This window comes from Piliocolobus tephrosceles, chromosome 11 (assembly GCF_002776525.5).
Source record: "Piliocolobus tephrosceles isolate RC106 chromosome 11, ASM277652v3, whole genome shotgun sequence".
Lineage (NCBI taxonomy): Eukaryota > Metazoa > Chordata > Mammalia > Primates > Cercopithecidae > Piliocolobus > Piliocolobus tephrosceles.
In genome coordinates, this window is record NC_045444.1 from 96,991,114 (window position 1) to 97,003,495 (window position 12,382).

Consider the following 12,382-nt stretch of genomic DNA (forward strand, 5'->3'; position numbering starts at 1 on the left):
ATTTAAGAAAGATAGATTTACTTTTCTATTATTTATTTTCATTGCCTCTTATGCCTATCAATAAGCTATTACTAGTTATCAGGAAAAAGAATCAACTCACTTTATATCTGTTTTTGCCCCTGGCTTTATTTTTGACTTCAGGCTTATAGTTGGTGAAGTGGGGGTGCCAAGGGCAGTGTTAAATGCAACTTCTCCATGGTAGAAACAGGCACGCCCTTAGGAACGAAGCAGTTACTGCTGGGACAACTAAAAATGGGTTCTGTATGTTTCAGAAAACAATGCTACCAAGTATCTTTTGTGTTACAAACTTGTCAATCAAATAATCCCAGGATAACTCTGCTGCACAATTTGGGAAGCTCTTGCCATACATTTATTCTTTCATTGCCAGATTTAATTATGTCCTTGCTTCCCCAGGATAAGAAACAGGCATATGGGAAAGGTGTAATTACATTCCCATTGGTAGTGTAATAATATTCCATGACAGAAAAATATAGCCACCATATGTTGTATTCTGTAAGTTAAAAAAAGAATTCCAAGCTTCTGGGACTATTCTCAGACTGAGCCTGAAAATGAAAAATCTCTTTATATACTGTGTTCCTAATGGTTTATTGCGGTAACATCAAGTTAGCTTCAGCAGCAGAGAACCTGGTTTCATTAAGACAGAGACTTTTAAGCTGAATGGAAAAATCCAACCATTCAATATGGCTCCCATTCTCAAATGAATGATGATTATTTCTGCTTTGACCATGGTTCTGTTTCAATAGGACAGGATAAAATTTACCACAAAAGTATATTTCTTAAAAGCTATATATATATATATATGTGTGTGTGTGTGTGTGTGTGTGTGTGTGTGTGTGTGTGTATCTCCTCTCTTCTAGAATTTTACTTAACATTTGAATAACAGCATTTGCTTTCCATAATGTGAAGGAATAATAGAACATTTCCATATTCACTCTCACCAGATAAGTTGGTTTACCTGATTGCCAGACTTCCTTGGTGTGGTCTATTCTGTCAGTGTGCTCAGCTTTTAAAATGTTGAGTCCTTGTTCTTGTTGGCAGATTGAGGACGCGCTGAAGGCAGCAGACACCATTGGATACCCAGTGATGATCCGTTCCGCCTATGCGTTGGGCGGGTTAGGCTCAGGCATCTGTCCTAACAGAGAGACTTTGACGGATCTCAGCACAAAGGTGTGTATTTTTGTAGACAATATTCTTACCAACCAAAAAAACTGACTTGATATACCTTTTCAACTAGAGAAAGTTATGTAGATGAGAAATTACATTTTCTTTACTTATTAAATCATGATCATGTTCTCCAAAAGCGTCTTCCAAAAGATGACACTTTCTGTTTTTTTGAGACAGAGTCTCACTCTGTCGCCCAGGCTGGAGTGCAGCGGCGCGATCTCGGCTCACTGCAAGCTCCGCCTCCCGGGTTCACGCCATTCTCCTGCCTCAGCCTTCCGAGTAGCTGGGACTACAGGCGCCCGCCACCACGCCCGGCTAATTTTTTGTATTGTTAGTAGAGATGGGGGTTTCACCATTTTAGCCAGGATGGTCTCGATCTTCTGACCTCGTGATCTGCCTGCCTCGACCTCCCAATGTGCTGGGATTACAGGCATGAGCCACCGCGCCCGGCCAAGATGACACTTTTGAAAGAGTAGTGCAGTGCAACTGTTCATGCCAGGATGCAATGATAAACCACATGGTTCAAGGTAAACCAGTGGTCACTTTACCTCAAATTCCACCTTTATAGTACAATCTATTGACTTCAGTAAGATGAACTTAATTCAACTCCTTCTTCCTTTGTTTCACAATCTACTCCCAAATATTTAAAATGCTAAAATATGTTTTAGTGGTTAAGGAAAAATAGGACATAAGGTCTCATTTTTAATTTTTTTTGAAATAATGTGGCTGGCATGGATGACATCCAGAAAGTGAAACAAAGCACATTGAGTAGTGTGACTTTATTCAAAATTAAGGTGTCCAAAATATACATGGTATAAACCTCTCAGTACAGTAAATGACTGAACTCCACCAACTGCCATATATTCATAAAAACACAAGAGATTTGAGGGTTTATAATTTATTTTCTATCAAAATCACTTTAACATATTAGGAGCGACTTCTTTTTTTGCGTATTAGAGGAAAACCCTTGAGAAAAGTAAGATATGCTACAAAAACTAAATTAGAGACTAACACAGAAAATATGCTCCAGGAAAACAGAGACTTTCATCTATACTCTATTTCCACAAAATAGAACAGTGCCTGGAAATACCAGGAGCTCAATAACGCCTTTGAAGACTGAGTACATGTGCAGCCAAGAAACCTGTGTAACCTACATGGCAGTCATAGAAGTGAATTTGACAGAATTACTGTGAGGGCTATTTGGGGGATTATTTAGGAAATAGCTCAAGGACAGCTTATTGCTTTATCTTTACTTACTTTTTGAACTGAAGTGAAATTAGACCCTTGAATTGTTGGCACAGAATTTTGAAAACAGGTAAGTACAATTCAGCATATTTAAATAACTACAATGGCAGACTTACATATAAATAACTTGGGTTTCATTTTTCTAAAGTTGTGAAAATTACAAAAAGGGAAACATACCTAACATAAATGTTTCTTGTTTCCATCCTGGACATATGAATCATGTATTTAAAGCAAAAACATGTTTTTGAAGATAAAAAGCTTATTTCCTCTAGCATGTTAGATGCTCCAAATATTTTCAATATTAACAACTTCATAACTGCCAAAAGTGGCAATGCATACTTTTTCTCTATTAATTTTTTTTTACTCTATAAAAAAACCAATCTGGAGACTGAACTTTTCATGTAAGAAAGTTTATAGAAGAGAATTTTGGAATGAGATAGCTTTCAATTATTTACGTTGTGCTCAAATAATCAATAGTCCTTTAAATGGTTTTTCTTGTTGAAGAAAAACCCTCACTCTTCCCTTGAGAATAATTAGTTATATCATTATGTCCTAAACAGTCCCCTTATTCTCTTGAGGTTATAATTAGCACCATTAAAAGCTGCATTAACTTACTCAGGTCCCTAAGTTAACTTTTTGTATAAAATCAAAGACTTTAAAAAATAAAAATAAAAACAAGCTGAGGAAACAGGTGAAGATAATTTCAATTTTCCCTGTATCTAAATACCCATTTCACTTCTTTATAATGCAAAATACTTTTCCAAATTTATACCCTTTGTTTCCTAGATTTCTTCTTTTAGCAGGCAACCGGAATGACAAATTAATCATTATTAAATTGTTAACATTGGCTACTGATTTTTCTAACCACTTTGACAACCTCATCGTGGGCAGCTGTGGGGACAAATGTGTCACATTTTCAGTTGCACGTGCTGGAGCCTGTAGTGATGACTGAAGTTAAAAAAATCATATTAAGGCACATTACAGAAAAACTTACATTGTTATTATTTTAATGCCTATTAATAATTTGAAAAAATTCAAACTACTTTCCCTTTCACTGCCATTCCACATCAAATATATCACAAGACAATGAGACATTTCTCTCTTGGATTATCAGCCACTGCATGTCCCAAGGTCAGAGATTACCACTTTCCTATTTTGGGTTCAGTATTCTACCCATTGTGGGTGTGCCATAAATATGAAATGATAATTATGCTAATTCATGTATGCTAATTCATATCTGTCTAATCAGGCATACATGATATATGACTCAGAGTATTTAAGCATTTAGGCAGTGATTAACCATAATAATAGTCCCATATGATTCTTCTAATTCTCAAGTTTTATATGCCATCTTGGCTAACTGTTTACAACCATCATCATCTCCTTTCTCTTCCTCATCAACATCAACTAACTTTTATTGTGTGTGTCACTGCACAAAGCACCCTCAGCTATTTTAGAGACAGCCAGAGTCTTTAGACTTATTTTTCCATATTTATTCACACTTATCACATTTTCTGGTTTCACAGAAGCCTAGCTGCTGAAATAATTTCATTTCCCTCTGCCTGATTGCTCAATTATTTTCTCTTTTTCCTAAATTAGTTTGATTTAATGTCATATCAGCACTTTGAATGGCAAGCCTCAATAATGTAAATCAAGCATATTCACTGCAGGATGCTATTCCTAGTACCTCACTGATTTTCTGACACATTGTGCCTTCTGTGCAGGAGAGAATGGAGATGGGGTTTGAGAGTTCAGTGCTGACCAGGATTTATGCCAGGGTATTTTGCCAAATATCCTTGTTGAAGCCAGAGATTTTTCTTACTCTTTGATATCTTTTGTCACCAATTTCTAGGCCTTTGCTATGACCAACCAGATTCTGGTGGAGAAGTCAGTGACAGGTTGGAAAGAAATAGAATATGAAGTGGTTCGAGATGCTGATGACAACTGTGTCACTGTCTGTAACATGGAAAATGTTGACGCCATGGGTGTTCACACAGGTAGGCAAAGCATATTCAAGAACGATAGCAATGCTTTCAGCTCATTTTAGCAATGTCTTTGATGGCCATGGCAGTCTTTATAAAGTTGTTGTCTTTAAATTACTATTTCTAGTAGACAGACTAGTGATAACATTTTGGACAAGTACAGTATTGAAAATATTCTCACATTTAATTTGATCTTCACACAAACCCTGTGAAGTAAGGAAGATATTATTATACCTGATTTAATTGAGGAAAAGCCAAAGGTAAGCAATATGGTAGAAATAAGAGCCATAAAACCTGATTTTGAAAAATAAGAAGGGAGGTCGAGAAGGTTTAAAGCAGACTGAGATGTTAGTCACCCAGTAAATGAGAAAATAGGCACAATAATAGAAATAAGTTTCTCAGGGAAGTACACTAGTTAGATAAGAGGGCAAAGATGATAACTTAGGATTCAAAAGTGCTAAATTTGAGGTGTGAGCAGAACTGTCAAAAAAGGGAGTTGAGAATGTGGAGATGGAATTTAAGAAATAAAATAGAAATAAAGAAATTGATAACAAAGACATTGGAAACTGTTGGCATAAAGGGGATAATTGAAGTCATAGGCATAGACAAAGTATTCAAGGGCATAGGTATAGAAAGAGGAGAGAATAGGGTTGAACTTTGAACTCTGGGAAACATTTAGATTCATAGGGCAGGGGAAAGAGGAAGTATTACTGTTGAATATAGAAGGGGAGAATAAAGAGTTAAGAGGAAAATCAGGGTAGAACCTGTAACAACTAAGCCAATGCAAGAACTATTTTATCAAACAGCTTTGTTTTTGGCAGTTTCAAATGCTATGTAAGACCAAGGCTGATTAACTAATTTGGCTCTTTTGGATGTCCAAGAGAACAATTTCATTGCAAAGTCAGTCCTGGGAGCTCTGTTGAAAGGAATTATATGGTATCGAGTGGTAAGCAGAATTGGCAAACTTTCAAGAAGCTCATTTATGTAAAGAATGAGAGAGAAGCTTTGTATGGTCCTCTAACAACGTTGGGAGAAGACTTCTCGAGGCAGTGAAGATCTGACCGTGTTTGAAGGCAGAAGGGATGGAGACTAAGATTGCAAATATAAGGGGCTATGATGAGAGAAGTGAGGATGGAAACGGATGAGATACAGAAAGCCAACTGATGAGCCAGTCTGAGTGATAATATTCTATGAAAGGAAGAACTTGAGAAATAATTTGAGGTGAAGAGCAGGGACGTTGAAGTCAATCTAGTAAGTAGACGATCGAAGCCTTGATAGCTACTTATTAGATAGATGAACTTGGGAAAAGTTAGAGAGGTTTCTAAAAGTACTGTATCAGAGTAACAGGGGGAAACAGGAATTGGGAGAATACTTGATTTCACATATATATCCCAACAAACCCTCAGACTGTTCTGTGTCTTACATCATGCAAGTAGATGGTTAAGTCGGTGAAGTTGGTTATTTCAATATGCCACCAAGTAATGAGTGCTTCTTGGATATACAGGTGACTCAGTTGTTGTGGCTCCTGCCCAGACACTCTCCAATGCTGAGTTTCAGATGTTGAGACGTACTTCAATCAATGTTGTTCGCCACTTGGGCATTGTGGGTGAATGCAACATTCAGTTTGCCCTTCATCCTACCTCAATGGAATACTGCATCATTGAAGTGAATGCCAGACTGTCCCGAAGCTCTGCTCTGGCCTCAAAAGCCACTGGGTAAGACCAGAATAATTGACCATGAGTTTGCAGATCCTTTGCAGACAGAAATGAAAAATTGACAGATAGTGGAAGACTGTGCTGCATTTACAAACTATGTTCCCCTTATCTGTATGTTAGCTCCAAATCATTTATAGGACGCTGAGGACGTGATTATGTAGATTGTTGAGAGCTTGTTGCCAGATTAAGGTAAACGATACTGCTAGCTGGCTTTGTTTGCTGGCTAATCATAAATAAATCAAAATCTAGGTGGCCAAAGCAAGCTGTGAAAAATCTGCTTCTTAATTGCACTTTGCAGATGTTGTTAAAAGTGCAGATTAATCCTTAATTTTAGTTTTCAACAGTTTTCTTCAGGTATATAGCCCTATAGCAAATAGTTGACAGAAAATATAGTTCACTTGACTCAAGCATGCAATACACATTACTTTTATTTTATCAAAACTCCACAAGACTGAACGGTGCGAAATTTTTTCACAAGTAAATGTTACAACCAAACAAATCTGCTGTCTATGTAACAGCCACTAGCAGGCATGATTGGAGGGAAAGTTAATCAAAACCTTTTGTTTCTAATAATATATTTAGCATCTTACACTTACATTATGGCATTTAAATGAACAAAATATTTACTTCTTTAGATTTTTTTTACGTAGTTCCACAGCACTGCATGGAGTGGTGAAGGCATGTTGCCCTCTGTGTAGCAGTCACAGCATTCTCATTTGGTTCTTCTATTGACCATGTGATTTGGGGCACATCACTCATTGTCTTTATCACTTTCCTCATTTGTTAGATGGAAGTTGTACTAAAGAACTCATTTTTAATTCTATAGTTCTATGAATTCTTTTCTCAAACAAAATAACCCAAACTGACATTCTGGATAAAGACAGCCAAGTTCTCAAAGTGTTAGTTTTGTAAGGAGTCCAAAGTTCAAAGGCTACGATTGAGGTAAATGATATAGCTAGCTGGCTTTGTTTGCTGGCTAATCACAAACGAATCAAAATCTAGGTGACCAAAGCAGGCTGTGAAAAATCTGCTTCTTAATTGCACTTTGCAGATGTTGTTAAAAGTGCAGATTAATCCTTAATTTTAGTCTTCAACTGTTTTCTGATTGAGGTAAATGATATTGCTATCATTTATAATTTGGAGACAGAGCAAGGACCCAAACTTGAAATGCCTACTCCCTTGTACTAGCTAACTCCACTGTCTTCTTAGGTACAGATATGTATATATTTTCTCAAAAAATATTTTTCAGATTCTCATCTTAGTGGTGGTTAAACACAAATGGAGGTTAAACTTTATTTATCAACAAAGCTATTGATTTTAGGTTGAGGAGGTGAGGGTTGAGATTTGTAGCAATGCATGTAGAGTAAATTCTCCTGTGACCTGTGCCTCTGTACTTTATATCATGACTCCTATTATTCCGCAAGTGGCTACTAAATATTGATGCAGAACAGAGAGTCAAGTGTCTTATACCCTGAAGTAGAATACCAGAAATTTTAAGAAAGACCAATTTATGTTTTTGTCTGTTTTCAATAATTGCTAAAGGAACAAAACTTGTCTTCTTTTCATAGCTACCCATTGGCATTCATTGCTGCAAAGATTGCCCTAGGAATCCCACTTCCAGAAATTAAGAACGTTGTATCTGGGAAGACGTCGGCCTGCTTTGAACCTAGCCTGGATTACATGGTCACCAAGATTCCCCGCTGGGATCTTGACCGTTTTCATGGAACATCTAGCCGAATTGGTAGCTCTATGAAAAGTGTAGGAGAGGTGAGTCCTTGGTTTATTAATCAATTTGCTTCTTGTTCTCAGTTATTTTGTCAAATTTGTGACACCATTAATAGTGTTAAAGTTGCCTGGATACTGTCAACACATGGACAGTGTTAAAGGTGCAGTTGACAGTGTTGAAGTTGCCTGGATATTAGCATACTAATATGCCAACAGTCTCTATTTGACTGTTAACATATTACATATGTTACATGGCCATTTTGCTGGATTTGAAGGCCTTCCTGTTCAAAAGGTGAGGCCATATGTCTGGGTATATAATATAGATACATATATGAAAACACATTCATATATATATATATATAACTGAGTTGTAATGTATAACCAAATCCAGAAAGTAATATAGAATATAATATATTAAAAAAGACCACTGAACTGAGTTTAAGAATTCAACTTTAGTCCATTCATGCAAACTGTGGCTTTAACTTCCTGAGACCTCATTTCCCACATCTATAAAAGAATAGGCTGGACTAGATCATCTTTCAGGGTCCTTCTAGCTCTAAAATTCTAAATTGATATGAGCATAGTGAATTATTAAGCCCCCTTTAATTATACTAAAAAGTTCTAAGCTTTTAACATCTTTAGAAGATTTTTTAGAATGTGCTGTGTTATACTATTTGAAATTAAAGTTAGCCTTTGATTATTGCATCTTCAAAGATTCAGTGTTCTTCTGTGTGGGAGGAAAGAAAGGAATTCATATCTTTGCTGAGATTCACTCCCTTGCCTCCTTCCACCAAGTCCTAATCATTTTATGCATCCAGAAGGTTTGGGATAGTGGAGAAAACGTGAACCTCGGAACCAGCTGGACTTGGATATTACTCTTGGCATTGCCACTTACTAGCTACAGACTCTCAGGCAAGACACTGAGTTTCAGGATCCACACCTACAAAATAGAAATAATAATACCTACCTTGCAGGATTCTTATAATCCCCCCCTTAATAAATGTAATCCATCATTATTGTTATTATTAAATTAGTATTCATAAATGTTGCATGGGGTAGAGGTTTTGAGTGTGGAAGTATGAACAAATCTCAGTCTTTCTCTATCATTTGTCTATCTACCATTTATCTTAGTTTATCTGTATCTCATCTCTATTTCTGTTGTGGCCAATGTGGGAGCTTTTAGTCTATGTATCTAAGCTGGTTAGAGTACAGAGTAAAAGGCTTGTGATATATTGTTCCATATTGTTCTTTATTTGTCCCATAACACAGATGATAGGCTAAACCCAGACCAGCCAGTTCAGAAATGCATGTCACTAATCACAGAAAATATAGATTAAATCTGTCACCAATACAGGGAGAAAGAAAAAGAAATGTTTTACTGGTCAATCATATTCACACATGAAAGGCAGAATTATTACATTTTGTCTTCCTTAATTTGTAAGATAGTAATGAAAGATTTTAAAGTAATTTTGTTGTCAAACAAATAATAAAAGGTCAGGTGGAGTTTTGTTGTCTAACACCTTACATTTAGTTCAAACAGTGAGCAAATATTTCCTGAATTCTTACTACATGCAAGACACTGGGAGGATAAAAAAATGAATAGATTATAGATAATTGAGATACATTGTCTGCAATTGGTAAATTCAGAATATCTGAACTGACACAAATATATGATGAATTATTAATCTCTGGTAAATATTAAAAGATAGTATTTATATATAGGTGCTATGAGAATATAGTAGAATAGGGTTGAGGAAGCCCATTACAGTCATTCCACTGAAAAATGTGAAATAGTCACTCAAGGAAGGTGCATTTTAATAGTTTAGGGCAAATGTGGTGGGAGGATGACTTGAACCCAGGGGGTCCAGCCTGTAGTGAGCCCTATGGTGCCAGTACACTCCAGTCTGGGTATCAGAGTGAGAACCTGTTTCAAAAAGCAAAAATATATAGAGAGAGTATTGAAAAGCACAATTTTTGAGCAAACATTTATAGTTATATATTCCTTTATTATATAGGTATCTTTTTTTAATGGATCCCATGTATCATTATATAGAATTGCTTAAGAATAATAAAAATATATGGAGAGTTACTTATAGAACTAATTTCAGCCAAATTTTAAATATGTAATACCTCAAATTTTCTTAAATATACCCAAAATATTTCCTTAATTTTACAGAACTATAAAATGTCTGATTTCTGTCAGTCTTTTCCATGCCCAGGCTAGACAATCTATAAACATATTGTCTAACTCTTCAAGATACCACTATGACTTGCAAATTGCATATCTGAATTGCGTTAACAGGTTGTTTATTCCTGCTCTTGTGAATTTTCCCTTATTTCTAATTAAATTTGGAACTGTGTGAAAAGGTTATCTGTTTTGCTTTAGTGATCACTGAATATGTATCTTGTCACATAATTGACATGAAGATTTCCTAAACTGACATTAATGGTAATTTGAGTCTATTTGAGGAATCACAAAAGTTTACTGAAGATAGCATTATGACTGCTATTATTTTAAATTGGAGACCAAAAATGCACAGCAATCTATTATTCTATGAAAAGATTCAAAGACAATATTTATCCAGTGAAAATAACTGGGTAGGTTGCAAGATCAATTTAAGTTTAGTTCTGACATGCAACTTGTCCAAACTAAATCACCACATAATTTTTCTAATTGATTAGTGTAAGATGAGCTGTAAAGATTGCGGAAAGACACATTGAATTTGTCATAGGAAGTTTAGTCTCCTCCTATGCTCAAAATCATAATCATCAGTATTTGTTATCACTCTCAAGGTTCTATTAATATTAATGCTTAGCTATAAGGAAAGCCAACGTGTCTTGAATACTGACTGATACTTATTTACAAATAGTTCTGTTTTTGTGTTAATATATTTCTGGTTTCTCTTTATTTGCCTTCCATTCTAAAGAACATTTGCATAAAGCAAGATCTAACTAAGAAAAGGTCTCTATCTTCAACTTTGAATTTCTTATTTTAATACTATGGTCCAGAGCAGGTACAGGTGATTTCCTCATCAATCTCAGCAAATACAGCTGAACTCCCTGAATGGTAAAAGACTGACCTAATGAAGACGTATTATACCAAAACCGTGGAGAAAGTGAGAGAGGAAGAAAAAAAGGATCACCTTTTTTTGAGAGGCATTATGATATATTTTTTGTTCTTGTTTTATGAGACATATTTTACATCCAGTTCAGTTACAAATTAAAGATACATAAGCTCTTTCTTTCAGTATGAGATCTTAAATATGTATTACAGGTCATGGCTATTGGTCGTACCTTTGAGGAGAGTTTCCAGAAAGCTTTACGGATGTGCCACCCATCTATAGAAGGTTTCACTCCCCGTCTCCCAATGAACAAAGAATGGCCATGTAACTTAGATGTCAGAAAAGAGTTGTCTGAACCAAGCAGCACCCGTATCTATGCCATTGCCAAGGTAAGATGTTACAGGGGCCTAGAGCTACTAGTTGTTTTTCCAGAATGTAGTCAGTCTGGACATTAAAATAAAACTGAATCACAAAGTGGTTTTAAATCAGGGATTTTTGGAAAAATTTTAGTTCTTTTATATTATTAAACTGGAAATGTCTATAGATTTCATGAGGGTCTTCTATAATTAATTATAAATTATCATTTTTTATTTGACTTTAAGCCTGGATTTAAGGGCACATTGCAGTTTTAAAGGATGATTAAATAGATAAAATGTCCCCCTTTTTAAGTATACTTAGTACTATTACTCTTAAATAGATTTGACAATGTTGACTTGTCCTTTCCTATTAACTTTATTACATGTTCCTTGAATGTGTAAAATTGTATTGTAGAAAGGAAGGTGCATACAATAATGTCCCTTAGTATGTGCTACTTGAGTCTAGAATAATCTTAATTTATTTGCTTCTCTTTCTGTGTTTAAAACCAGCAACAGACTATAAAGGGCCCCCATGATTATAGGGCTTTCCATGTAATTATTTTATTGGTCTTACTTTCAGGAAAAAAGGCTCTACATTTCTCACTTCCCTCCACTACTTGCTTCTCATGTAAATTAAATGCCATGTTAATCTCCTTTCATATTTACTGTGCTTAGAGTTTTGAAGTTTCAGCTCATCTGATTTTATAAAAGGTGACTTGGGCAGCTGGAATCTGTCTGGTCAGAAATCCCTGAAAGGCTTTTTGACATTTAAAGAAGCGCAAGCATTAATCCTCCAACAGTATCAAACCGCACTGGTTCTACAAAGCTCCACTGACCATTGTGTGTGTGTGTGTGTGTGTGTGTGTGTGTGTGTGTGTGTTTGTGTGTCAGTGTGTGTGTGCGGGCATGTGGGATGAGTAGATGAAAACATGAACTTTCTCTTTAAAGGGATTCCTATCTTTGTAATTTGCCTGTGGAGAAACAGAAAAATGCTGTTAGTGATTTTCAACTCATTGCAACTTTTATGTCCATATTTGAGTCCTTAAGAGACCAGAAGGAGAGGAAGGGATATTTCCTTCATTGCCTCCGATGCATATTCTCCTCACTCTTAT

The 12,382-nt window shown here is 35.8% G+C and overlaps 1 protein-coding gene across 3 annotated transcripts in view; it reads left to right on the plus strand.

Moving 5' to 3' along the window:
- The window catches only part of CPS1 (carbamoyl-phosphate synthase 1), a 191,680-nt gene that overhangs the window by 117,859 nt on the left and 61,439 nt on the right, over window positions 1-12,382 (plus strand). For all 3 annotated transcript variants that reach the window (XM_031936522.1, XM_023220178.2, XM_031936521.1), the window contains 5 exons: window positions 1,060-1,188; window positions 4,283-4,427; window positions 5,917-6,127; window positions 7,696-7,894; window positions 11,127-11,303. In XM_031936522.1, the coding sequence (XP_031792382.1) occupies window positions 1,060-1,188; window positions 4,283-4,427; window positions 5,917-6,127; window positions 7,696-7,894; window positions 11,127-11,303 (861 nt within the window). The remainder of the gene's footprint in view (window positions 1-1,059; window positions 1,189-4,282; window positions 4,428-5,916; window positions 6,128-7,695; window positions 7,895-11,126; window positions 11,304-12,382) is intronic.